Here is a 27,554-nt window from a genome sequence, read left to right on the forward strand (position 1 = left end):
AGGTAGTAGGACTATTCTACCAGTTGCACATCAACCACTACTAATTAGAAGTATATGTCTTGCTGAACAACCTGATATGGATCTATGGGCTTCCCACGTTTTATGTCAATATTAGGATGTTTTTAAATAATGTAACAATGGAAAAAAGTAATTCTATTTTTGTAACATTGTATTTAAATGGGCTTTCACTTTAATTAGATCAAATTTAATTTTAATTTAATTTAATTTATTATCATTTCTATACCGCCCTTCTCCCGAAGGACTCAGGGCGGTGTACAGGGCAAGAATAAAACACAGAAATTTACAAAAATTAAAAGATAATTAAATGCATGCCCGATTAAAATACAATTGATACATAGTAAAAACCCCAATAAAAATGATAAAAAACCCCACCAATCCCCCCTCAGGCCAGGCCGGCTTGCTCGAACAAGTATGTTTTCAGATCGCGGCGAAAGGAGCGCAGATCGGGCGCCGTCCGGAGCTCAACCGGTAACTGGTTCCATAGCTCCGGGGCGCCCACAGAGAAGGATCTCCCCCTGGGGGCCACCAGACGGCATTCTCTGACCGGTGGCACCCTGAGGAGGCCCTCTCTGTGGGAACGCACAGGGCGCAGGGAGCTTGATGCCGGCAGCAGATGTTCCCTGAGGTACTCCGGCCCCATGCCATGGAGGGCTTTGAACACCATTACTAGCACCTTGAATCTCACCCGGAAGACAACTGGCAACCAATGCAGCTCACGGAGCAGAGGTGTCACGTGGGAGTATCGGGAGACTCCCAACACAACTCTCGCGGCTGCATTCTGTACCAGTTGGAGCCTCCGGGTGGTCCTCAAGGGAAGCCCCATGTAGAGAGCGTTGCAGTAGTCTAGACGAGAGGTCACGAGCGCGTGAGTGACCGTGCATAAATCATCCCGGCTTAGATAGGGCCGCAACTGGCGCACCAGGCGAACCTGGGCGAAAGCCCCCCTAGTCACGGCCACCATGTGATCTTCCAAGGTAAGCCGCGAATCTAGGAGGACTCCCAAGTTGCGAGCCCTATCTACGGGGGGTAAATTACTTATATACTTTACATACATTTTACTGTATTAACTGGAGTAAAAAACAAATTACAGTAATGTATTATATATTTAAAAGATTAAAATTTTTGAAAAATATTAGCACAATTGGCATTTTAAAATTCAAGAAATTGCACATTCCCTATAGATTGTGTATACTGATTTCTCCCTTTTGTGGCCTTTGAAAAAGTTTCTGTAGAGATTGCAGAATTGACTGCAATTGTGAAATTTTACAACTCTTTTAATATTTTTCCCGTCATGGGAGAATAAGTCTGAATCCTTTCCTATTTCAGTAGCCTTCAAAACATGCCTATAAGGTAGACCATTACTTTTAGCCCCCATTTGAGGAAAGAATACTGCTGCCAAGGAAATGTACAGTATATACTTGAGTTGAATGAATTTGTAGAATTGAGCTTCTCAGCCAGATTACTGTTTTTTTCTAATTAGTTTAGTAGTATCAGTTCTGGTTGTGATTTCGTTTTTGAAATGCTAGGCAGGGGTCTTTCCCTTTCTGCAAAGATTACTTTTTGAAATAGATTATATGTCAATCTTCAACTTTGGAGTATATGTTTTCTATTCCACTATATCATGGCTTGTACGAAAACATCTTACCTTAACCACTTGGTAAGTATGTTGCTGAAATGAAGTTTGGACCAAGAACATTTCAACTGGTGCTCTTAGTAAGCATTTTTCAGCAACCTTTCACAGTATTTGTGACTATACTTTGACCATGATATATAACAACTAATAAGATCTTCCCCTGTATGTGATTGGAAAACTGGCGACTTTAATGTAAAATTGATAGCCAATTTTCTTTTTATTTGTCTTCAGTGCCACCTGGAGTGATACAAAATGGAGCTCGCATTCTGAGTAGAGGAATTTTCCCAGGAGTTAGACCACTGCCAATAAACCCTATTGGAAATATGGCTGCAGCAGTAAGGTAAGAATTCTCAAGTGCAAAATCAGTAGCACTACACTTAGTTGTACAATGGACTCAGTTGGATCTCCAATGTAATTTGTATCATGTCCCCAAGATTATACTCTCTGTGAAAGCCAAGAAAACCAAGAATCTTAAAATAAAAACTCTAAAAGGGCTTTAATATATTTTTAATTGATTTAGTACATTTGGAGACATGTAAACATGACTTAGACTCTTCAGGTAGACCATGAGAAGACATTTCGCTGTGACTTTAAACTCCTAACATAAGAATCAGTGTTCAGATTCATAAACAATATTCACCTACAAATGAATAAGTTCAACCTGTCCATATTTGTCATACAATATATAAGATGCAACCCTTCCATCAGCAATTGCAACTTTGGCAAAATATTAAGGGAAGTCTGCATTTTAAATTTTTAAAAGCTGTATTGGATTATAATTCCTTATAGTTATTGGACTATATTGAGGCCCCCAACCTTTTGCGCACTAGGGACCGGTTCTGTGGAAAAAGATTTTTCTGCGGACCAGAGGAGACGTGGTTTTGTGTGCTGCCTGCATCCCGTGGATGGGGCTTTGCTTGTTTGTGCTGGCATGCTGCGGCCCGGTGCTGGTCCATGGACTGGGGGTTGGGGACCTCTGGACTATAACTTGGGTTTATTCCTATTTGCCTATTTTACCATTTCAGTACTATTAGTCAAATCTAATGAAGAAGATAGCAGTCCCATGATCTATGTGACTGTATGTAACATTATTTATGTACAAATGACTTCTTTGGTTGCAGCATGTGAAAATACAGAGTTTATATTTTAACTGTTATTGAAATTCTCCTAGATTTATTTATTTATTTTATTTATTTTAATTCCATTTATAGACTCAGGGCGGCTTACAAGCTTAGCAGTAGCCTTCATTCTATGTATATGCCTGCTTATTAGGGCTTTCACACACACCCCAAGCGGCATTATTACAAAGTCAGCTTAATTGCCCCCAACAATCTGGGTCCTCATTTTACCTACCTCGGAAGGATGGAAGGCTGAGTCAACCTTGAGCCTGGTGGGATGCGAACCTGCACTATTTGCAGGCAGCTGGTGTTACTTAAGGAGGCATTAGCCCACTGCTCCACCAAGGCTCTTATTATACAGTATATGTTTCTAATGCATTGCATTTTGCAGTTGTAACTTGCTTAAGCCATTTATAGTCTGTTCCTTTTGCACATAGTATTTGAATGAATGAATTATGTAGCCAGTTTTTGTAACCATTTTATGTTTGGGTGTCCAAATCAAGTTACAATAGATTGAGAATTATTTTGATAATGTGCACTACTCAAAAGTACTAAAACCAAGAGAAAGTCATCACTTGACACAAAACATAATGGAGATCATGCCATTTACATTTCCTGTTGTCTTTTAAGCTTAACTACCTAAATAGATCTTTTGTTACAGAGTAATCTGTAAATGGAAGTACTGTACTTTGTGAATCATCATCGTCTGGCACTAAAGTTACACAATGGAACATACTGCTTTCATAGTAACTCTTAATTTTATTCACACTTTTCTTTATCATTTGCCACCAACATTTTTTCTTCAGTTTTTTTAAAAGAAAAAGTACTTCCTTAACTGGAAAATGAATACTAAGAAAGACTTCAAAACAGAGTTTCAGTTAGCAGTCTTAAGACGTTATGACATCCCTAAATCCCTTGCATTTGAACATCTGAACTTCCTGCAGCACAGATTCATGTTATTTTGAAGTAGGAAACACGTGGAAATTGTATTAAATTGTATTAAAAGCTCTAAAATAACAGACTGCAGTTAAACATTGCAAACCCCTCTCCAACTCCTCCCAATCCTGATGTGATCACATATGTAACATTTCCACTCTCATTCTGAAGCAACCAGTGCACCCTCCAAAATGTAAATATAGTCATCCATCATGACCAAAGAGTTGTCCACTCCTGCTTTAAAGTTGTGGCAACCTGCAACTGAAGAGTCATGTGGAGCCCTCATGCTATGTAGAATCATAAAGTTGGAAGGAGTAATTCAGTTTATTGAGTCAAATTCCCTGCTTATAGGAGTTACCAAAGCATTCTTGAAAGATGGTTGTGTAGCCTGGGTTTGAACATGGTGTATCCAGTTAAAGAGGAGTCTACCATCTGAAAATAAAATTAATAAAGGAGAATTTTTGTAGCTCAGGTTTGACATGGGGGGTCCTTGGGGTTCTCTGAGCTTGCTTGTTTTCTTGCAGACATTTCATTACCCAAACTAGGTAACATCACCAGTACAGAAAATGAAATTAGAGATGACTTTCAAGAAGGTGGAATAACAGATAAAAGAGTGACTTACAGAATAGATGACACAGTCCAGAGACTGAAGAAAGAAACTCAAAATAATCTCACCTTGATTTTGTTTATTATAAAATTGGAGGGGGGAAAAACAGACATGCTTTCAGGATTACTGGATTGGAAGAATCCAGTTAATATTTGCTGTTACTATAAGCTACAACAACAAAAAGCCGCATTCCTGGAATCCGTGCAGTGTTGATGTCTTAACTGACCTACTTCAGAACGCTGAGATCAGCTGTATGGACAATTGGGTATCCTATCAAAAATCTCTTATTGTTAGGATTTGCTAGGGGGGTGGGGAGAGATTGGCTAGAATTTCCCTTCCTATAACTTAAATCCATTAATTTGTGTTCTGTACTACAGAACAAGAGAGCAAATCTTGCTCATCTTCTGTGTGACTTTCTTCAGTTATCTGAAAAGTGCTGAAATTTTATCTCCCCTCACTCTTCCTCCTCAAGTCTAACACTTCTCTTCCCCCCCCCAAACATGCTTCTTCAAATTCTTTTTCAAAGGACAGTTTCTAGTCCCCTAATCATCCATGTTGCAATTTTCTGAACCTTTCCCATTTGTCTAACTTCTTAAAGTATGAGAACAGAACTGAACATAGTGCCTGAAATAGAGCCTGTCCAAAGTAGAATAAAATAAAATTTCATGTTAATTGGAAACCATACTTCTGTCAATATTTATGTTTTCATGTATATACTGTCTTTATGCCTGAAAAGAACATCAGGCTTACTCTTCTCATGCCTATTGGAGTTCATAGGTTAGAAGCTGAAAAGGAAGGAGTGAAAATAAAGGAGCAAAACTGAATGGATAGAAAGTAGAATAAATGAGATAAACTTTTATAAATTATCTTTCTATTGCCCAGAACCTGGCAAATTGACAAAGAAAAAATACTGCTGATATTCAGCCTCTTGTCAGTTTTCCAATAGGAATATTTCCCTGTATGTGCTTTACTAGGTAGGACCAGGTAATCATTCTTGATTGATTAAGTGCCATCAACTTGTTTCAACTTGTAGTGACCACATTGATTTTCTCCTCAATTATCTATCTGTAACCTGGTCTTTCAGATTTTCTAACAATGTACTCATCGCCACTGTAACTGACTCAATCCATCTTACTGCTCCTTGTCTTCTTCTCGTTCCTTCCACCTTTCCCAATATTAGAGCCTTTTCCAGAGAACTAGATCTTCGCATAATGTGTCCAATGTAGGATAATTGAGCCTGGTCATTTGGATCTTGAAGGAGAACTCTTGAGTTGGTTTCTTTTCTTGACCATCCATAATATTCTCAGGAATCTTCTCCAACTCCAAAATTCAACAGTGTCAATACTCTTCCTATCCTCAGCATCTAACTTTCACTTCCATAAATATGGCTTGTACAGTTCTGATCATTGTAGGAATAGGTGCATCACAGCATTTGAATATCTTTTCAAGGTCTCTATGGCTGCTCTGTCAAGTGCTAGTCTTACCAGTTATTTCTTTACTGTTGATGGTTGATCCTAAAATACAGAAACAATATATCACTTCAGTATATTCATTGTCAATTCTAAGGTTGGTTGTTTTACCTATTGTTATTAGTTTGTCTGCTTTATATTTAATTTCAGTACTATTTTTTCCCATTGTGGCTTAATTTTTATTACTAGAACATGCAGATCCTTTGCATTTTTGTCTATCAAAGTAGTATCCTAAGGATAGCAGAGATTTTGATGTTCCTTCTTCCAGTTTTAAAACCACATTCTTTTTCTTCTAATCCAGCTTCCTTTGATATACAATTTATTCAGCATATAGGTTGAACAAATAAGACGACAGTATATAGCCTTGTCCATTGCTTTGCCAACATGAAGCCAATCTGTTTCACCATGTTTTTTGCCCATAACATGGTTTCCTGAACTGTATATAAAGCTCAAAAATTACATCAATTATAACAGCATAATAAAAATGCATACGTGCAGAAAAACTGTATGATAATTTTCATCCTATGAAGACTTTCTCATAAGAAAAGAGCTAAGTATAGCAACTAATGTATTTGTTTAAGGCATTTAATACCACAAAGAAATCTTATCATAGCTTTAAAACATAGAAATATAGAAAATTGATGGCAGAAAACGTCCTAGTGGTCCTTCAAGTGTGCCTTTCAAGTTTATTTGCTTTTTGTTTTCTTTTAAATTTTGTGTTATATTTAATTATTATTTTATTTATTTTTATTTTATGTTTAATTTTCATTGGGTGATGAACAAGTGTTCAAAACATGTTTAAACTCAAGTTACTGATGATTAACTCACTATCTCTCCTGGAAATTGGTTCCAAGCTTCTGCTTTTTCTGTGAAGTAATACTTTCTAACATTACTTTTTAACTTACCTCCTCTCAGCTTGAGGTTATGCCCCCGTGTTCTTGATTTATGTTTAATATTGATAATACTGCCCTCTAGAACCTTAATCACATCCTTAATATATTTAAAGGTTTCAAGTATCTGTAGTCCTAATGTTTTAAAAAAATTCAGTTCCCTTTTTTTTCTGCAGCTCCTATGTGAATCATGAAAAAGATATGAGGCCTTAGTTGCTGCCTGGAATGGCCTTGAATCAAAATATTCCTTTTCAGCCTCTCACAGTACATTAATCCTATACTTTGTTTGAGGAACCTTTCTTAGTTTGTGAAGGCCTCCTGGGATGTAGTACTCCATGTAGTAGTGTTGGTTTATTTAAGGTAGAGGTTAGTTCCACCAATCTTGAAGGAGACAGTAGTATATCTCTTCCTTAAGCAGCCATCACTAAATCCAGCACGTCTAAATAATTTTTATTCATTCTCCAAACTTCCATTTTTAGTAAAATTTATTAAGAAGATGGTCAGATTACACTTCAGTGAGTCCTGGAGAAAACAAGTTATCTGGACTCAGTTCAGTCGAGATTCACACTGGGTCACAGTATGGAGATAGCATTTGTTGCACTTGTGGATGGTCTCCGATAGAACATGGGCAGAGGTGCTATAACTCTCTCAGCTCTTTTTGATATCATTAGAGACAAGATTTAGTGGTTAAGACACCAGGCTAGAAAACAAGAGACCATGAGTTCAGATCCTGCCTTAGCCATGAAAACCAGTTGGGTGACCTTGGGCCAGTCCCTCTCTCACAGCCCAACTCACAGAGTTGTTGTGGGGAAAATAGGAAATAGGTTGGATACATTCACCGCATTGAGTTATTTGCAAAAATAATAAAGGAAAGGTACAAATAAATACTTTAAAAATACCATCAATCATGATATCTTTCTGGACTGCCTATAGAATTAAGAATGGAGACCCTATATTCTGGTGGTTCTTTCTGTGGCCAGTTCTAGTCAGTATTGGTAGAAAAGAGAGATTGAACCCAGCGTTTCTGTTGTCTGTGATGCTCTCTCCTTTGCTGTTTACTATCTATACAGTAGTATAGATGAGGAATTCTCATCAAGTTGAATATCACTATATGCTGATGATACCCAGTTGTACATATTTCTCAATTCAGCCAAGTTATGCTAAGTTCTTGTACCAGTGCTTGGAAGTGTTCTAGATGGGGAGGACAAACTGAGGTTCAACCAAAGCAAGTGGATGTTTCACCTACTGGAAATTGAGCCTTTTTATATCTGGTATTGAATGAAGTTACACTTTTATATTCAGTTGTTGTTAGCTGCGAAGTCGTGTCCGACCCATCGCGACCCTATGGACAACGTTCCTCCAGGCCTTCCTATACTCTACCATCTTCTGGAGTCCATTTAAGCTCACGCCTACTGCTTCAGTGACTCCATCCAGCCACCTCATTCTCTGTCGTCCCCTTCTTCTATTGCCCTCAATCTTTCCCAGCATTCGGCTCTTCTTCAGTGAGTCCTTCCTTCTCATTAGGTGGCCAAAGTATTTGAGTTTTAGCTTCAGGATCTGGCCTTCTAAAGAGCAGTCAGGGTTGATTTCCTCTAGGACTGACCGGTTTGATCGCCTTGCAGTCCAAGGGATTCGCAGGAGTCTTCTCCAACACCATAGTTCAAAGGTCTCAATTCTTTGGTGCTCAGCCTTTCTTATGGTCCAACTTTCACTGCCATACATTGCAACTGGAAAGACCATAGCCTTGACTATACGCACTTTTGTTGACAGGGTGATGTCTCTGCTTTTTAGTGTGCTGTCTAGATTTGCCATGGCTTTCCTCCCGAGGAGCAAACGTCTTTTAATTTCTTGGCTACAGTCCCCATCTGCAGTGATCTTGGAGCCCAGGAAAATAAAATCTGTCACTACCTCCATTTCTTCCCCATCTATTTGCCAGGAATTGAGAGAGCCGGATGCCATGATCTTGGTTTTCTTAATGTTAAGTTATACTCAGTACAATTGTACAATTCAAGGATTTTCCTGGACTCACAATTCCTGCTAGAGGAATAGGAAGACCTTCACATATATTCATCTTGTGCACCAATTGCACTGATTTGTGGACTGGGAGCATCTGGACAGTTATTCCTACTTTTTTCAGCTTATGAGGGGAGTATGCAGTGTGTTCTACGTGGCCCTGTTCTTGAAGATCAGAAGGAAGCTGCAGAATACAGGAACGTAAACCATCACAGGCATGCTATGATATTCCCATGTAACACTTCTGTTCTATGAGCTACACTGGCTACCAACAGGCTGCTGAGTGCTTTTTAAGATGCTGCACATCATCATAGATAATATACTTCGTGGTACAGGACCTGCTTATTTGAAGGACTATCTGTTTTCTATAACATCTGTATTTGATCTGACAGGGTTGGCATGCATTGGGTCCTATTGATTAAACAGTGCCATTTGATGAGACCCTTCCTATGAAATTGGACAGCCCTACAAATGTGATAAGTAAATTTATCTCTAAACTTCTCCTGCCAGTTTCTTCCCAATTTTTTGTCACTTTTATTTTTAAATCCATTCACTGTTGGGGGGGGGGGTTCCTTGTTCTAGCTCTCTTTGCACAGCTTTAATTTTTTTTTTCATTTCCTCAAAGTCACTTTGCTTTTTCTCTGCATCTTTTAACATTATCTGTTCTTTCCTCTCTATATTCTTTCCTCTTACTTATATCCTCTTCATTATATGCAGATTATATATCTTTTGCTTTTCATTTTTGTATATTCATTTTTCTAACACATATATTTTTTTTCTTATACACTTCCTGTGCTTATGCGTCCATCTCTTTCCAAGAGCTATTGCGATATCTCCAAATAACGCCAATACTGAACATTCAGTGCATCTTCTGCTAATCAAGTTATGCCTGTGAATTTACATTTTTTTATTTTGCCATGTACATATATTACTGGATTTATATTTAAACCACATATCCCGTGACTGTTCTTATTCTTGGATCTGAATGACCTAATCAGTTTTTTATGTTGTCTCATTTTGTTCCTACCCATTCCTACTATCATCTAGTGAAATATCTTTTCTCTTGAATCACATTCTATCAAAACGTTTCATGTTTCCTTTGCCCCCATTGATCTCTGATTCTTCCATGATCACTATTCACATGCATTGATCAATTTATTTCTACTTCCAGACATACAGCAATCTAAATTATACTAATTAATAGTTTCTGATGTTCATTTTAGCTCTTTTGATTATAATTAAACTAATACCTTTTAGTTTGTTGAGTATATTCATCAACTCCAGTGCAGATGATCAGATCGCCGCCATCCAGAACTATTACATCCTTTTTTTCTCAGTTTCATAAATTTATTTATTATTTCATGTCATTATTAACAGTTTATTACAGGCTTTCATATGTGGTGGTTATCACTCAAATGGCGACATTGATGTTGATTCCTGACACCCATCGTAACTTTGATCAATTGAAATAATCACTCTGGGTAATTAAAAGAGCTCTGAGGGTGAAGGTTCATTCTCCGAGCTTGAAGGTTGGTTTCTGAACTTCGTTACCAGGCTAGGTAACATTGTCAGTGGTGTTTAGGGGATGTCTGCTTCGGTGTTCTACTTATATAAGGGTTTCAGGTGTGGGAGTGTCAAGTGAGGGTCTTGTGATGGGCCAGATGGGAGACCTGGCTCAAAAACAGTAACTGTGAGAGGGACCTTGGTGTCCTAGTGGATGATCACTTGACTATAAGCCAGCAATGTGCAGCAGCAGCCAAAAAAGCTAATACAATCCCGGGTTGTATAAACAGAGGCATAGAATCAAGATCATGTGAAGTATTAGTACTGCTTTATAAAACCCTAGTGAGACCACATCTGGAATACTGCAACCAATTTTGGCCACCATACTACAAAAAAGATGTTGAGACTTTGGAAAAAGTGCAGAGAAAAGCAACTAAGATGATCAGGGGCCTGGAGACTAAAACATATGAAGAAAGGCTGCAGGACTTGGGTTTGGCTAGTCTAAAGAAAAGATGAAACAAGGGCAACATGATAGCAGTATACCAGTATTTGAGGGGCTGTCCCAAAGAAGAGGGTGTCAAACTGTTCTCCAAAGCACCAGAGGGCAGGACAAGAAACAATGGTTGGAAACTGATCAAAGAGAGAAGCAACCTGGAATTAAGGAGAAACTTCCTGACAGTGAGGACAATTAACTAGTGGAACAGCTTGCCTCCAGAAATTGTGGACGCTCCATCACTGGAGGATTTTAAGAAAAGACTGGACAGTCACTTGTCTGAGATGGTATAGGTTCTCCTGCTTGAGTAGGGAGCTGGACTAGAAGACCTCCAAGATCCCTTCCAGCTCTATTCTGTTCTATTCTACTAATGGTTTTGGGAGTTATGTGATGCGTAAATATATGTAATAAATAAATATTGAAGGTGCCATTGCAAAATGGCTGCCATGGAGGAGTATGAGTAGTTAGATACACTTGAATGTGTATCTCCAAGTTCTCTTGGAATACTTTTTCATTACCAGTTTACTTTTCTCCTTGTTGAAGGAAAGTGGGCAATTTTCTAAACATAGCTCTGGGATGTAACAGCCCACCAATTTTTTTACAAAGTTTAAGGGGACCACTGGATTTAAAGGCATTTTTTAAAATAACAAACTGTTTTTTTTTGTTAAATAATTTTTCTAAACTATACTTATGCGGTAGGAAGCCTGGGAAATGCTAGTGAAAGTGTCTGTTGAGCACATCAGTTCCCACAAGCACAGCATTTGCAATTCAGACTGCTCATTTGGGAAAGCTTTTAGGCTTTTAGACAGCTTTTCCTATAAGTGCATTTCATCTGTTAAACACAGTGGGGGTGGGAGAGGCTTCTATGCACTCACAAAAAGGCAAGGACACTCTAGTTGCTGATTTTCATGGCTGTGCAAAGATCTGGATTCAAAAGACAAAATGATATTCAGCACCTGCATGGATGCATATATAGCATCTATTTGGGAAGATCTTAACCTCTATGTATCTTTTTCCAAGGTCATGCAGTGGCAGCTGCTCAGAGCTACTTTAAGGTATTCCCAACAGATGGTATGTGTGTCCCTTTGCGTGCTTCAAATCTATTTTGCTTCTAATTCAGGATCTATTATTTATTCTTCCAGATCCTTGCATAAAGGTTTGTCTTCCTCAATGTGCTGGTGTTATTTTTTTCTATTAAAATACTGGATTCTTGATCACCTGTTCAAAAACAGGCAACAATTTGCATTTGAGGTATTTTAAGCATAGGGACGCGGTGGCTCAGTGGGTTAGGACGCTGAGCTTGTCGATCAGAAGGTTGGCAGTTTGACGGGTCGAATCCCGAGTGCCGTGTAACAGAGTGAGCACCTGTTACTCGTCCCAGCTTCTGCCAACCTAGCAGTTCGAAAGCACGTAAAAATGCAAGTAGGAAAATAGGGACCACTACGGTGGGAAGGTAACAGCGTTCCATGCGCCTTTGGCGTCTAGTCATGCCAGCCACATGACCACAGAGACGTCCTTGGACAAACACTGGCTCTTCGGCTTTGAAACAGAGATGAGCACCGGCCCCCTAGAGTTGGAAACAACTAGCTCACATGTGCGGGGGAACCTTTACCTTTACCTTTTAAGCATATTCATTTAAATAGATTTGTTAAAATAAAAGTATTTGGCGTGCTGTATAATTTCTCACCCCTTGTCCCCTGCCTCTTTAGTTTTTGCCTTTTAGAGCAAAACCATAGTATGCAAAGGCTCAGGTACATCTGTTTTCCCAAGTGTCAGATTCCCAGGCAATTGGATCTTTTGGATCCTGAGATATTGAGCATACCAATGGATAAAGACATTTTAAGCTGTATTATTAACTTAAGCAAACAGATTTAAAAAGCATTATATGAAGTTTTTACCAACAAGCAATGATGGTGATACCCAAATCTCTTGTAAGCTGCCAAGAGATCCTTAATAATAACAGCAGATAATACCCTAAGACTGGCTAGTTTCCACAGTACCCAGTGCTAGGTTCTGTACAGAAGTTCACAACAAACAACACCAATATTTTTTTATCAAAAATTGGCGCCATGACTTCATGGCCTAGCTATGGTCATGAGACTGCAAGATCTGATCCTGACTTGGCAAATGACTCTGGGATGGGAAAGTCTGAGGTTCTCACAAATTTGCAACTATGTGAAGATTCTCCCTCCTTCTTTATTCATCAAGCAAAATGAAAAACAAGCAGGTTAGCTCAAAGTGAGGTTTAACCTTTTAGACTTTTCTTAATATGAATGAGATATCAAAATATGTCACTAAATTCCTCAAACTAACAGTTGGCTTCCATAACGCTACTACAACATACAGGCTTTTGATTGAACCACACATCCCATCTTTATGCAAAACTAATGAAAAAGAGGCATTTTTTCCCATAAACTGATGTAATCTGTTACTATTTTTCTCAAAACATCAATGTTTTATCTTAAAAATTAAAAAAAATCTTTAATTTCTCTTTGGAACCTCACTAAATGGTTTTGGAGAAGTGCAAATAAAATTCTCCACTGTACTATATTGCTTTGAATGTATACATGGATGATTTCCCTTAAGCGTTTGGCATCATTTAATCTTAGTTCTTGCACTGGTGACACAACCTCATAGTCAATGCAGCTGACTTCCTGCACAATCATGAATGACATTGCATTTAGATATTATTAACTGAAGGAGATTTGCCTTTGTCTTTTTTCACACGCTGAGATCTGCATAATTTATTATCCATAGATGCTAAGTTTCCTTTAAATCAGGAGGTTTAGAGAAACTTTTCATAAGATTTTAGAGTTTAAAAAGGTAAAGGTTCCCCCGCACATGCGTGCTAGTCGTTTCCGACTCTAGGGGCCAGTGCTCATCTCCGTTTCAAAGCCGAAGAGCCAGCGCTTGTCCGAGGACATTCCGTGGTCATGTGGCCGGCATGACTGGACGCCAAAGGCGCACAGAATGCTGTTACCTTCCCACCATAGTGGTCCCTATTTTTCTACTTGCATTTTTACGTGCTTTCAAACTGCTAGGTTGGCAGAAGCTGGGACGAGTAACAGGCGCTCACTCTGTTACGCGGCACTCGGGATTCGACCCGCCAAACTGCCGACCTTCTGATCGACAGGCTCAGCATCCTAACCCACTGAGCCACCGCGTCCCTTAGAGTTTAGCCGTTCGTAATTGAGCAGGAGATTTTTCTTAGATTGCACTAGGACTCCAAATAGAACAGTATTCGAAGAAGCAGTGTTTTTTTTCCCCAATAGCCAATTATTATAATACTAGACAATTCATTATTTGTTAACAGGGTCTTTGTTTCAGAGATACCTAACACCTGCAAAACTCCATATATTGTCCCAACCTTTGCTGTGCCATGCTTGTGCACAATCTCCCTGACCCATGTTGTGCTCCCTGCCTTGCATCCTTCCCAGTCTGCGGGATGCCTGTCACATTCTTTCCAATCCACATGGTGTCTCTTATGCACCCTACACCTTATTCACCCTCCACAACCTGCATGTCCATGTTGTGCACTTCCTTGCATCAGGCATGTAGTCCCTCTTATGCACCATCCACAGTCAATATGGCACCCCTCACACTCCCTCTAATCCATATGGTGCCTCTTGTGCACCCTCTCTCACCTGCACACCATTTCCCTTCCTCCCCCACTTACTTGCCTAATGACCTGCGGCTTCTAATTTTCTGCTGGCTGCCCCATTGACGTGGGAAGCTAAGAATTGTTCTACAACAACATTAAACCACTAAGGTGGGAGATACAGAGAGGGTTCTGTCTGGAGAATACAGTATTGTTCTTAAGCACTTTGAACACTCCTATTCCATATTTTCTGGCTACAAAGTTATATGGCCTTTGAGTGGTATGCCAGAGGCTTGACTCAAAGATTGAATAGTATAGGATTTAAGTGAAATTAACTGGTAAAGAATTTAGTAATTGAAATTAAATACACAACTAATAATTTTGATTTCTGTCATATTAAAAATCAGAAGTTCCTTGCAACTTTTGGGTGACCTCTGAAGGCTCTGTCTAAAGGGTTGCAAAACTATATACAATCCTGGTCCTTGGGCTTAATACAACTATATTGGAACAAATGCTTGGTTTTCTAGATTGTTAATTCTATGTGTACAACTGTACTAGGTTTTGAATGATAGAAAATAACAGGGTTGAAATAGCTAGTCTAATGTTTATCCAGCCTTGCCCTAAAGCGTATACCAATAGCTGATATAGGATAGATGTAGCTGTGAATTACCCAACTGCAGCATTAAGTAACACTCACCATAATAATAAAGCTTAAAGTAACTCCTCTTCAGTAAAGTATCATTGAAATACCTTGTATTTTTAGCTCTTTTGTGATTCCTACAGTATCTAATCTACTCAGCACTGAGAATCAAGTGTGGCAGACCTAAGGACACCTGTACTGTAAATCACAGGCATCATGTTATTAAAATGACATAACAAGAATATTATTTTCCGCCATGTGTTATAGTAACTTTCTTCTGAATTAAAATGAAATTCTCAAAATGAATTATTCTGCATTTTTTATTATTTTGTACAATAATGTATTCAGTGGTGGAAAAATAATTTTATCTAGAGATGCTATTATCATTAATATCTGTATCCATCAATAATGAAAGTTGAGGAGTTGTGCTTTAACAAATTTTGCATAGAATTTCCAGCTTTTCATATAGGTTTAAAGAATTAGGCAAAACTCTCTCCTGCCCTTTGGAAGATCTTGCCCCCAGGTGTGACTCAGATCCCATCCTCTGACCTTCCACAAGATCTTGAAAACCCGTTTCTGCCATTCGGGCTGGGGCTCCAATGAGAGAGAGTCACGCTGGATGAGGCTGATAAAATAATAACAGAACCCAGCTCCCGTCCTGCTCATCCTACTCCCTCCCTTTCCATCTTTTAGTCACACCTGGTAATTTATATTTTTATAGTGCTTTATTCTTATTCTGTACATAGTTTTGTATTGTTTGATTTTTTTTAACATTGTAAGTCACCTACAGCAAGGGTCCCCAACCTCTGGCCACGGCATGCCAGCAACCGGTCTGCACAAACAAGCAAAGCCCCATCTGCAGGATGCAGGCAGCACACAAAACCTTGCACCCTCCGATCCGCGGAAAAACCTCTCTCCACGGAACCGGTCCCTGGTGCCCCAAAGGTTGGGGATCTCTGACCTAAAGTCATTTCATGATGAAATGTGCAGAAAACTAATAAAATAAATAAATAAAATAAAAATATTAAAAAACCCAGATTTGTAGGAATGTGAGTTAACAATAAAGTTTTTGGCCTTGGTGGAGCAGAGGGCTAATGCCTCCTTAAGTAACACCAGCTGCCTGCAATTAGTGCAGGTTCGCATCCCACCAGGCTCAAGGTTGACTCAGCCTTCCATCCTTCCGAGGTAGGTAAAATGAGGACCCAGATTGTTGGGGGCAATTAAGCTGACTTTGTAATAATGCCGCTTGGGGTGTGTGTGAAAGCCCTAACAAGCAGGCATATACATAGAATGAAGGCTACTGCTAAGCTTGTAAGCCGCCCTGAGTCTTCGGAGAAGGGCGGGATATAAATGTAATAAAAATAAATAAATAAATAAATTATTGAGATAGACTGGAAGATAAGAGAAGAATACATATATTTAATAGAAGTATATACATTTAAATATTTTTAATGGCAGATTCATGTGAAAGTATGTCATAGATGAAATCTTGCAAATATGGCACAGATCAAAGAGGATCCATTTTAATCTTTAAAAGAAAAAAAGTTCTGATGTTAATAAATATCTCTATAGTAAAATAGATGTTACATATATTGGTTGGCTCATCTGAGGAACCAGACAACACATATAATTAGCCACCATCCATTGTTCCCTTGATGCAAATATACCTCACACTTGTCTTCAGCATTTTGTAAAAATTACCTTCTCAGTTTCTAAAATGAATTTTTATTTTTAAAATAGATTTTAAAAATAAATAGAATTAATTGTTAAATCTAATGAACTCAAACTCTGATTAAATATCTAGGCACAGCATGAGATATTAACACTTAGAAAATTTATATTATCGTACTTTAATCTTACTTGTCTTTCTCTGAGATACAAAGTAAGTCCCATGCGATTATTCAATGTGCTCTGCATGGGGCTGCCCTTGAAAAGTATCCAGAAGGTTCAATTGGTTCAAAATGCAGTGGCCCGCATGGTTTTGTGCAGGCCTAGATGTGCCCATGTGTCATCTCTTCTGTGGGAGCTGCATTGGCTGCTGATTTGCTTCCAGGTCCAATTAAAGGCACTGATTGTCACCTTTAAAGCCCTACATGGCGTGGGACCAGATTATTTGAAGGGCCATCTTTTCACAGTCACATCCGCCTGACCCACTGGAGTGGGGAGGCAGGGAATACTACGGGTTCCCTCTCCTAAAGAGATTCATCTAGCACAGACATGTCAAACACAAGGCCCGGGGGCCGGATGCGGCCCGTGAAGTGGTTTCATGTGGCCCGCGAAGCCATCCTGGAAACAGTGAGGGAACAGCCCCCACTGCCTTGGCCCTGGCCCAGAGACCCTCCTCCTGCCAGAGACCCTCAGATCTGTCCCACTCCTGCCCAGGCCCCCATAGGCACCCTTGATGCGAACGATGTAGAGCTGGCCGTGCCCACCCAGTAGGCCATATGCACTCTAGCCACGCCCACCCAGTAGGCCACGCCCACCCTGGCCATACCCACCCAGCCCCCTGAGGGCAACCACAATGCTGATGCGGCCCTCAATGAAATTGAGTTTGACACCCCTGATCTAGCAGGACCAAGAAGAAAGGTCTTTGTGGTGGCTCACTTTCTGTATCATGATGGAGATACGATTGGCTCCCGCTTTGATACTCTTGCACTGCCCTGAAGAACTGGTTTTGCCAATGGGCCTGGAGACCCCAGAATAGCATGGAGCCCATCAGGTGGCTTATATGATTGATTGATTGTTGTTGCCAAGGGAATAGAAGGTTATTGCTTGTTAACTGTTTTTATATTGGGTTTTTATCTTTGTTAGCCACCTGGAGTCATTGAGAGTGAGTTGTGGGCCATATAAATTTTCTTAAATAAATTCAGACTTTTTTAGTTAACACAGTGTACATGATTGCATGTAATTGGTTTTGGTTGTGAGTGAACTTTCTGTGCACTTAAATTGCGCAGGGCTAATGTGTGGTTTTTTGACCTCAGCCCACATTCAAATGAATTTTGCTTAGACAAGCAAATAAATCTAATAAAATAAATATTTAAAATATCAGAATTTCAGCAGATATTCTTTGCCTAACATGCCTCAAAATACTGTTATAAGGAAGAGTGAGACCTTTGTACATAGCAGTAAGTTAATTAAGGAATAGTGGTGGAGAATTAACACAAGACTGCTAATAAGAATTTCCTTAATTAGCAGTTTTAAAAGGAAGATTATTTTAAAGATGTTTGTAAGTATTTTGAGTTATTTGAACAGGTAAGTTACCAATCTGAACCTTCCCAGAAATCATTGCTATTCCCTTTTTCAACCCAGTGGAAGTAAATTTGCACATTATCAAAACTTCTTCATTGTAGTGAGTTTTTTCAAGACCGTTAAGTGTGAAAATTTGAAACACAATAACCAATAGCCCCAAAATTATTGTGATTAAAAGATAAAGTTGTTAATTTATTTTATTTACGTTCTCGAAAGAGTGCAGAGAAGAGCAACAAAGATGATTAGGGGACTGGAGGCTAAAACATATAAGGAACGGTTGCTGGAATTGGGTATGTCTAGTCTAATGAAGAGAAGGACGAGGGGTGACATGATAGCTGTTTATCCTTATATTCTGCCTTTGTTTCTGTTATTTTTATAATGCTCTCTGTTTTCACAGCCTGCAGCAATTTTTCTGTACTTTGATTTAATTATTATTAGTAGTAGGAGTAGTAGTAGGAGTAGGAGTATTGATATGTTTAATTGTTGTTGGTTGAATTTTCTCAACTGCTATATATGTTATTTATAATTTTATTATATGGTTTTTATCTTGTTTTTAAGTATCATTAGATGCCTGGAATCATGTATCTAAGATAGGTAGCTGAATAAATAAATTAAAAAATGAACTTCTCCTTTAGATCCTAACAGCCAAACAGGTTCATAAGATTATTCTTTATCTCCATTCATTATTTCATTATACATAAGAATCAAGATGAATTTAAATAAGACTTTGTTCTACTTTAGTCTGCTCAGTTAACCCTATAAACCTTCAAATGATCTGATTTTTTTGAAAAGCAGATTAAATTTTATGCTCCTAATGATAATAATTAACTATTTTGCCCTCAGCAGGCCATCCAGAATGACTAGCTCACTGCTGCTGGCAGAGTTAATGACTCTCCTCTCCAAGTTTTAAGATTCCCAGCAAACATTAAGGAAAGCGCCTAGTTTACCCATCTTCTTCCAACATTTTGATGTCTTGACTTATTTGCGTATTTGCTTGTTGTCACAAAAAATACAGCTTTTCAAAGGAGTTTGACCATGCTTTTCTTTTCTTTTTTCTCCTTCTTTTCCAGGAATGGAATAGCAAATTGCCGAATGAGGACAGATAGCGAGCAGTCGTGTGGTTCTCCCTTGGTGAGTGGTGACCCAAAGGAGGATCATAACTATAGCAGTGCCAAATCTTCCAACCATAGGAGCACATCACCCACTAGTGATTCTGTTTCCTCTTCTTCTGCTGATGATCATTATGAATTTATCTCAAAAGGCAACCGGGACAGTAGTGAGGGCAGCGAGGTCAATTTCCATAGCCACGAGAGCCATAGTGAGGCAGAGGATGAGAGCAAACGGCAAAACCGAAAAGAGACCAAGGATTCTGTAGCTGATAGCGGGGTCCCCTCTCAGCACAAGAAACGTCAGCATTTATTGAAGGCGAAAAAAGTACCGAGTGACACACTGCCTCTTAAAAAGAGACGCACAGAGAAACCACCAGAGAGTGATGATGAGGAGATGAAAGAAGCTGCTGGATCACTCCTGCATTTGGCGGGAATTCGATCTTGTTTGAACAACATCACCAATCGGACGGCAAAGGGGCAGAAAGAGCAAAAGGACATGACGAAAAATGAGAACAAATCCATTGACTGAACTTATAAAACGATTTTGTTTCAGCACGTCAGGTGAATTCTAATGATTTGTGGCAATATCAGAAAATATTTTCTTCAGTTTTTTTTTTCTTTCCCCATTTTTTTCTTTTTTTTTCTTTCCCCTCCTTTTTTTGAACCCAAAATATTTGTGTTGTATTTTTTTAAAGGAGATTGAAGCCATAGAACTCATACTGATACTCATCTAATTTTACAAAAGCTTTTCATTACATGAAGACAAAAATAAGTGAAAGCCAAAATTGCCATTGCTTTCTCCAGTTCTGTCAGAAATGCATGGTTGAATACGCTGTGATACCACCAGTTAATGTGAGAGGAATAAAAATTGGCACTTGAAAATATATAATGAGAAATTGAATAATATGGTAGATCCAGGCCAGGCTCTTAGAAAAATAATTTAAAAGCCTTATAATTAAATGAGAGAGAATGTATGTATGAATGTATGTATGTATGTATGCGTGCATGTATGTATATTCCATAAATTTGAGCGAAGTCAGAGGCCCATCTTCAGAATCAAGAATAAGATAGTGGCATTTGCTGGCATTTGTGCCATAGAAATCTTGGAATATCCACTAAAAACAGCTGCTCATATACAGTAATGAATCACTTAAGCTTCATGTACTGTATATGGCTCATAATGTGAAGACTTAATACTTTTTAAATTATGGAAACTGAACTGTGTATGCAATGAGTTTCAATAATATAAGGAGAAAAGGGTGGAGGGGGTTGGGGGGATTAGTGATATTCTTTAATCAATTAATTGTCTTCTATATTTAAATTAAAAGAATGTTTTTTTTAAAAAAGCCATAAGCCTGAAGATTGGCACTGCCTGCAAAAATATTATGGGAAAACAAGCTATGAGTTCTTAACTGCCTGAGTGAAAAGCAATCAAATCTAAAATAAAAATATGAGTAGATATTTAAAGAGGATCAAAATGAGGAAAACTTTTTGATAGGATAAAAATATTGATCTCATGAGAAGAGCAAAATACATATGCTACAAAACCTGTCATTAGTATTATATTACATTTAAAAAAAAACAAATGTATTTGGTTGGACAAGAAATCCTAATCTTAACTAAAACACTGTACAGTGCTCCTCAAAACACTGTACCTGTTAAATAGCCAGGATTCATTTGTGCAAAAATAACAATATATTTCCAGTTATAACCACTGTAGCCAGATTCACTGATCCTTATTCAAATTGCATGGATACATTTCTGGGAGGGGCTCAGGAGTACAAAATAAAACCCCCCTTTTTAATTCAAAGATAACAAAAGTTCTTGTAAGGTAAATAATGTATTTAGCATGAAGCATGAATTATTTTCATATAAATAGAGAAAAATAGAGAAAAGGCTATGCCTCTAATTTTTAAGCCAATAGGCTTAGTTTTGGTTTTTGGTTTTTTGGTTTGTTTGTTTTTTATTTTGTTTGGGAAGCAGGTGTTTTAAGGTTTAACCTTTTTCAGGGACAAATACTGACTGTTGGGGAACTTATTCTGCAATATTAAAAAATAAAACTTCATGCTCGGGTAGGGCTTGGATGGTTGAATTATATTGCCTTGTCTGCACATTCAGCCCCCTTCCCCTACTTCTCTGTTTATTGAACATGTTTGTCCTTTCTTTGTCTTTACATGTATTAACATTACGCAATAATTTTGAGGGCAAAGCAAGTAGTGAGTGTGTATGATTAAGACTCCAGGAAAAGACTCTGAATTTACTGTATAGCTGAGAGAGAGAGGAAACAATGGGCAATTCGGTTTCAGACAGATTGTAACCAGTGAGATACACAGATAGGCCAGAAGGGATAAGTTTTGAAAGGGCTTTCATTTGTGTTCATAACTTGACTTGAGTAAACGATAGAGAAGCAACTTTGTTATGGCCATACTTGTGTTTGCAGTGGTAGTCCTGTAAATGGACTACCACTGCATGGTAGTAGGGTTTATAATAAGGCCAATATCCCATACCACCACCACCCCCAAAAAATACCAGAATAGACAGCCATAATCTTGAGATTATTTTAAGACTTGTAGATTGGGTTCCAAATCACACTTGCATGATCTTGTCAAGAATCCAGATTCTGCAGCTTATAAAATTTCCCTTAAAAATGTGGGAGCTACAGTCAGACAAAAATACTAGGATGTCCTCCTAAGAATAGTATTAGGAAGGCAGCTCTTTTGATCTTAGCGGCTTCATTTTAAATAAATATAGCTTTATAATAATGGAAGTAGTGATGTTATTGATGATGTTTTAAGATTTAGAGATTAAGATGAATTGAGAACAGACAGTAGCAATAAACTGAAACAGAATTGGAAATTAGCTATCATTGAATTATATTTTAGGAAGTATATGTGGCATCCACTGAAAACTGATACAAATATTTTTAAAATAATGTGTGCCAAATTGGGCTTGAGCTAACAAAGGTTTGAAAGCAAGTTCAACCTCTGTATTGTCTATAAGACACTTTTTTGTATATTCAAAAATCAGAATCCCTATTTCTGCCTCCACCTTCTGAAAGAATTGATATTTGCCTAAAAAAACATCAGTAATCTTTAAGAGTTAATGAAAAGAAACCACATTAGTGAATTAGAGTTTTCTCTTCATAGAAGAGTGCCATATACATCTTGTGATTGCCATGGGGTCCTGATGAAATATAAAATATTTTGTTGCTATTTATTGCAATGGAATAATTATTTCAAAGTGAAGCTGTTTAAGTTGTAAACTGGAAGGATTCTGAACTCAAAGTTTTATTGCTTAGGCCAGTGTTCTGACATTTAGAAAATACCACAATGTAAAAAGAGAACTGAGGGCATATATTATATTATCCTACATAATTCCATCCAAAGTAAAGCAATTTGTCTCAGTACTTTGTCCACTAAAGTCCACAGAAATATACAACATGCTTCCCACCAGACTGTATCCCACTAACTGAACATCAATGTTGTAACATGTGCTGCAAATAATTTTAGCTATTGCCATACAAAAAGCGATCACAATTGATATTTTTACAAAATAAGGCAAAATTCATTTGAGGGTAAGCAGTATACAAGTTGCAAATTAAGTACCTGGATTTTACTAGAAATTATGGAAGATTTGCTAAGAGTTTGCCTTGTCTGTCATACAGCCAATAGTTTATCTAAACAAACTCCACAACACTATTCTATTGTACCAACTGATCTTTAGTGCCAAACTGAAAATAAAGCAGATGGACCCAAGTTAAAAACATCAGATACTACTTCAATTCAGGTGAAATCCATCCTCTATATTTTGAGCCCATCCTTATTCCAACACTTCAGCCATTTTAAAATAACAAGAGGGGAATGTTCATAACTGGAAGATGTAAGCAATAATAAATAAAATATCTGTTTGGTCTTTCTCTACTCCCACACAGAGTACTAAAAATAAGCCAGTAAGTTGATTCCCAATGACATTCAGGCATACTTCTTCAAGCTATTAGCTTTCACCTTAGGAGTTGTAGATCTCACAGTTACATTCTTCTTGTATGAAGGTCTTTAAGATAGCACAATCTGAGACAGTATCTCAGAAGGCCTTGAGCAAAATGCAGGAAGTCCTGTACTATACGCATTGTGGCACAATGACAAGGAGAATGTGTACATGTACTTGGATAACACATGCATCTACCTTGTTATATCATTCTTAATGTGTTTGGGTAATTGAGGCAACTTTTCTGCAAATAATTTTTGTAGGAACTGTGGACTGTCAAAATAATGTGTAAGATTTTTCCCCCTATAAAATAGTGAAATGTTTACTCCATATTTCTCCTTCCATAAATGAAAGGGCTTTCTCTGTCACCAAAAGCTTTTGTTCTAATAGATGGTTTTTAACAAAAGGGAAGAAACAACTGTTGTCAATTACCCAGTCCCTTTGTAGCTCCAAATATCATTTCCCACATTATAATAAAAAGTCCTCCAACTTTCAGGGGCTGCAGCTCTGGTGTGGAAGAAATTCATTTCTGTTTCTCAAACATGCTATTGGGAACATGTCCTGAATATTCCCATTGGCAGGAGTAAAATTTGGATTCAAGCCAGCGTCAGCTTGGATTATGATTTAATTCTCAGTAATATTTTTTCATAACAGATCATTGCAGAATTGCTTATCAGCAATCTAGGTTTGCCATTAAATCATTTTAATGATGAACTTTTACAAGCAATGCTTTAATTCTGAACACTCCAAAGTATGCAATGGTCATACTTTGAGTTCCATTCAGTTCTTTGGTGACTAAAAATGTCTTTTGTGTACCTGTGTTGTAATTTTCAACATAAAAGAGGTTGAACATAGTTCTGCTGGAATGGAGGTCTGTATCCACAATGAAACTTAATTTGAGACTTGATGTGAGGGTATCCATATGTCTTTCCCTGAAAAAAAGTAGACACATCCAAAAGATGCAGAAATAAAATGGGGTTAGTAATCTACTGGAACAAATCTTCTGAAGTTTAGATCAGCTGTTCAGAATATGCCAGCTGCAAATCTTTCTTGGAAATTGCTCCTAGTATTTCTGTATAGCATTAGATAGATGGCAACTTGAAAACTTTCATGGGTGATTATTAGTGTATTATGTCACAGAATATATAAACTGTATAAACTTGTCAGCAGTTGTTGCCACTCAGTTCAGATAATCTGTCTTTGACTGGAGAACAGAAGTGATTTGAAAGCCATTTTTCTATGACAAATGGAAGTACTTCTTCAAGAGAAATAGTGCGCTATTTCTATATACAATCAGGTTCTTGCTACTCTCTGTAATCTTCAAAAAGGCAAAACAGACTGGTTTTCCTATATAGAGTTGGAGTTGGTTTCAGTAAGAAAATTGCCATAGTGGAATTCAGTGTCCTGGCTACTAAATTATTTTCAGGCTTGTTAAATGTTCCATTCACTGACCAGAGTCATTCATTCTTTTGGTTGTGTTGTAGTTAAATTTGTGAGTGAATTTCATGACACTGCCTGCAATATATAAACACTGTTATGCACATAAATGCAGCACTGTGATCTAATTTAAATAACTTTATTATTATTTAATGTGTAATATATGTTAATACTTCAGTATGAAAAGAACCATGCACAACCTCTGACCGTCTGTTTTTCTAATATCAGGAATTTAAAAACATAGTTAACCACATGTATTTTACTTTTCCTATGAATCTATAATCTTGGTGTAGGATTTTTTTAAGTTGAATTTTATAGTTATTTACTAAATATTCTATGCTATCATATATATGAACATTCTCATACTCTTTTTCACGTTTCTTTATACAAACGTCTCTTCTGATTGTAGTTCTAACTGGAAAATTGGGTGGAGAGACTTTGGTAAGCCAGGGATCATTTTCTCCAAACTCTTCCTTGAATCAAAATGCAAAATTGTAGATGTGAAAGTTTTATGAAGTCAACTGTGTCTGTGCAATTCTTCCACAACTCAGCGTGACAGCCCTGCTTCACTAACCAAAAACTACCTTTTGAGTTCAATCTCTGGTGCTGCATTTTGCTAATCAATATTAAGGGACGCGGTGGCTCAGTGGGTTAGGACGCTGAGCTTGTCGATCAGAAGGTCGGCAGTTTGGTGGGTCGAATCCCAAGTGCCACGTAACAGAGTGAGCGCCTGTTACTCGTCCCAGCTTCTGCCAACCTAGCAGTTCGAAAGCACGTTAAAATGCAAGTAGAAAAATAGGGACCACTACGGTGGGAAGGTAACAGCGTTCCGTGCGCCTTTGGCGTCTAGTCATGCCGGCCACATGACCACGGAGACGTCCTCGGACAAGCGCTGGCTCTTCGGCTTTGAAACGGAGATGAGCACCAGCCCCTAGAGTTGGAAACGACTAGCACGCATGTGCGGGGGAAACTTTACCTTTACCTTTATTCAAAATTTAGAAATAAATGTTTTGAAACCATTTTTTCATAGAGCGTCTTTTGATATTTTTTCAATGCTAGTATTTGAAACTATACTTACCTAAAACAAAATCTACTTTTTTTGAATCTATTTGCCAATGATAATAGAGGAGTGGCTCTGTTTTTTTCAGTTCTAAATGAGAATCACCTGATACCCAGCATCAACAAAGTATACACCAAATATCCAGGTTTTAGCTTAAAAAAAAACAGAAGTAAAGTCATATCTACCAAACCATCTTTTGATTATGGAAGAGCAGCTAAATCCAGCCTCTCACCCAAAAGACAATTGATAGAGATTAAATTAGGAAGTAGCAGTTGTGGGTTTGCACACATATTTTCCCGATAGATTTGTGTGCAGAAGCTGAAAAGGGAGTTTTGGGTTGCTCTGTCGTAATGTCTGTTTATGAAGAAAAGATCTGATGACTGAATGTACTTTACAGATTTGGATTTCTTCTGACTTGGCTTGAACCTGATTAGGTTTTTCCCTTCAGTACTACTATTAAGATGAAAATGCTGGTGCTTGGAGTTCTGTTTTAATAATTTCATTAATGAATTTCAAAATCAAATTGATTTACCCTGGTTTCACTTTTGTATTATACACACTCACTACTTAAGTCTGCCTTGGGGTCAAATGTTGGAAGAGATGGGGTAGGAAATGATTTCTGTGTGTATGAAAAAGCATTATGGATTTGTACATTTTTATACTCTTCTGTAATATTTTTGAAATATTTTTGTTCTGCAGAAAAAAAGTGATGAAGCAATCAAAAGACCAATATATACAATATCAATGCTTTGGGGGGGGAGGTCATGAGACCTTCATTTGCCAATAGGTTAATTTAGTACAGCAATAAGCCAATTATGTTCTTTTTGTTTTCTGATTTTATTCCTCTTTTCCCCGAAAATGCTGTACTAGTTGAATGAAACTGCCAGTTTCTTTAATATAAATGAGTACTGTGATGGGGGACATAAACAGTAATGTTAAGTTGTATTTGTGTTTACCTAAATGAGCAGTCAAAAGGCAAGTGCAATCAGCCAGAAATATGGAAAAATGTTGATCTAGAGGCATACTTGCATTTTATGTTTCTTGATGTGTAATCATATTGCCAAAGACAAACTCTTTCATCAGTTATTATTGTAAATAACACTCTCCCAAAACCTTCCATAAAGTTTCTGTGATGTATTGTCTTCCAGTTGCAATAAAAATTACCGAGTTGCATCAGTTGAATAACTGCAGTTATCGGTGTTGGCTGTTATTTATTTAAAGCTGTACAATGCAATACTACCAAAGCAAGTATTTTACTGTAATACTCTCTGAGCTGGGCTGTTTACTTGTAGATGTTTCATTACTGGACCTGGTAACGTTATCAGTGCTAGTGAATGTGAGATTTGCTTGCCGGTGGGTTGATGAGGCTAGGGTTTTCTCCTCCATAGCATTGATAATATTGAACCAGGTAATGGAAATATCTACAAGCAAATAGGCAAACTCAGCACCAAGGATTCTATGAGCGGAGTTGAACCATGAACTACAGATATTCTCTTCTAGTGCAAGTATCCTACTTAATTAAAATTACCCCAGTCAACTTTAAATAACTAACTCATACATGGATGATTTGAACAGAAAGAACAGATCCAGATTTCTTCTTCTTTTTCCCCAAGAAGGACTTCAGAGAATCCTATTTTCTTTTCTCAATAGCCTTGAAAGGAGTGGAAGAAAGTAAGTTGGGCATTTTTCTCCTATTTAAAATCTCCAAATACTGAAAAATATAAACATTGGTTTAACTCGGTATTGTCTATATCAAGGGTGGGAAACGAACAACACTCATTCTATGAGAACAAA

General features: G+C 37.9%; 1 protein-coding gene across 3 annotated transcripts in view; it reads left to right on the forward strand.

Moving 5' to 3' along the window:
- Window positions 1-26,950, forward strand: part of FOXN3 (forkhead box N3) — a 228,826-nt gene extending 201,876 nt beyond the window's left edge. For all 3 annotated transcript variants that reach the window (XM_081322211.1, XM_081322212.1, XM_081322213.1), the window contains 2 exons: window positions 1,886-1,994; window positions 19,241-26,950. In XM_081322211.1, the coding sequence (XP_081178337.1) occupies window positions 1,886-1,994; window positions 19,241-19,808 (677 nt within the window). In that variant the 3' untranslated portion in view covers window positions 19,809-26,950. The remainder of the gene's footprint in view (window positions 1-1,885; window positions 1,995-19,240) is intronic.
- Window positions 26,951-27,554: the final 604 nt, after the last annotated feature.

Source organism: Vipera berus (assembly GCF_964194415.1).
Source record: "Vipera berus genome assembly, chromosome: 1".
NCBI classification, from domain to species: domain Eukaryota; kingdom Metazoa; phylum Chordata; class Lepidosauria; order Squamata; family Viperidae; genus Vipera; species Vipera berus.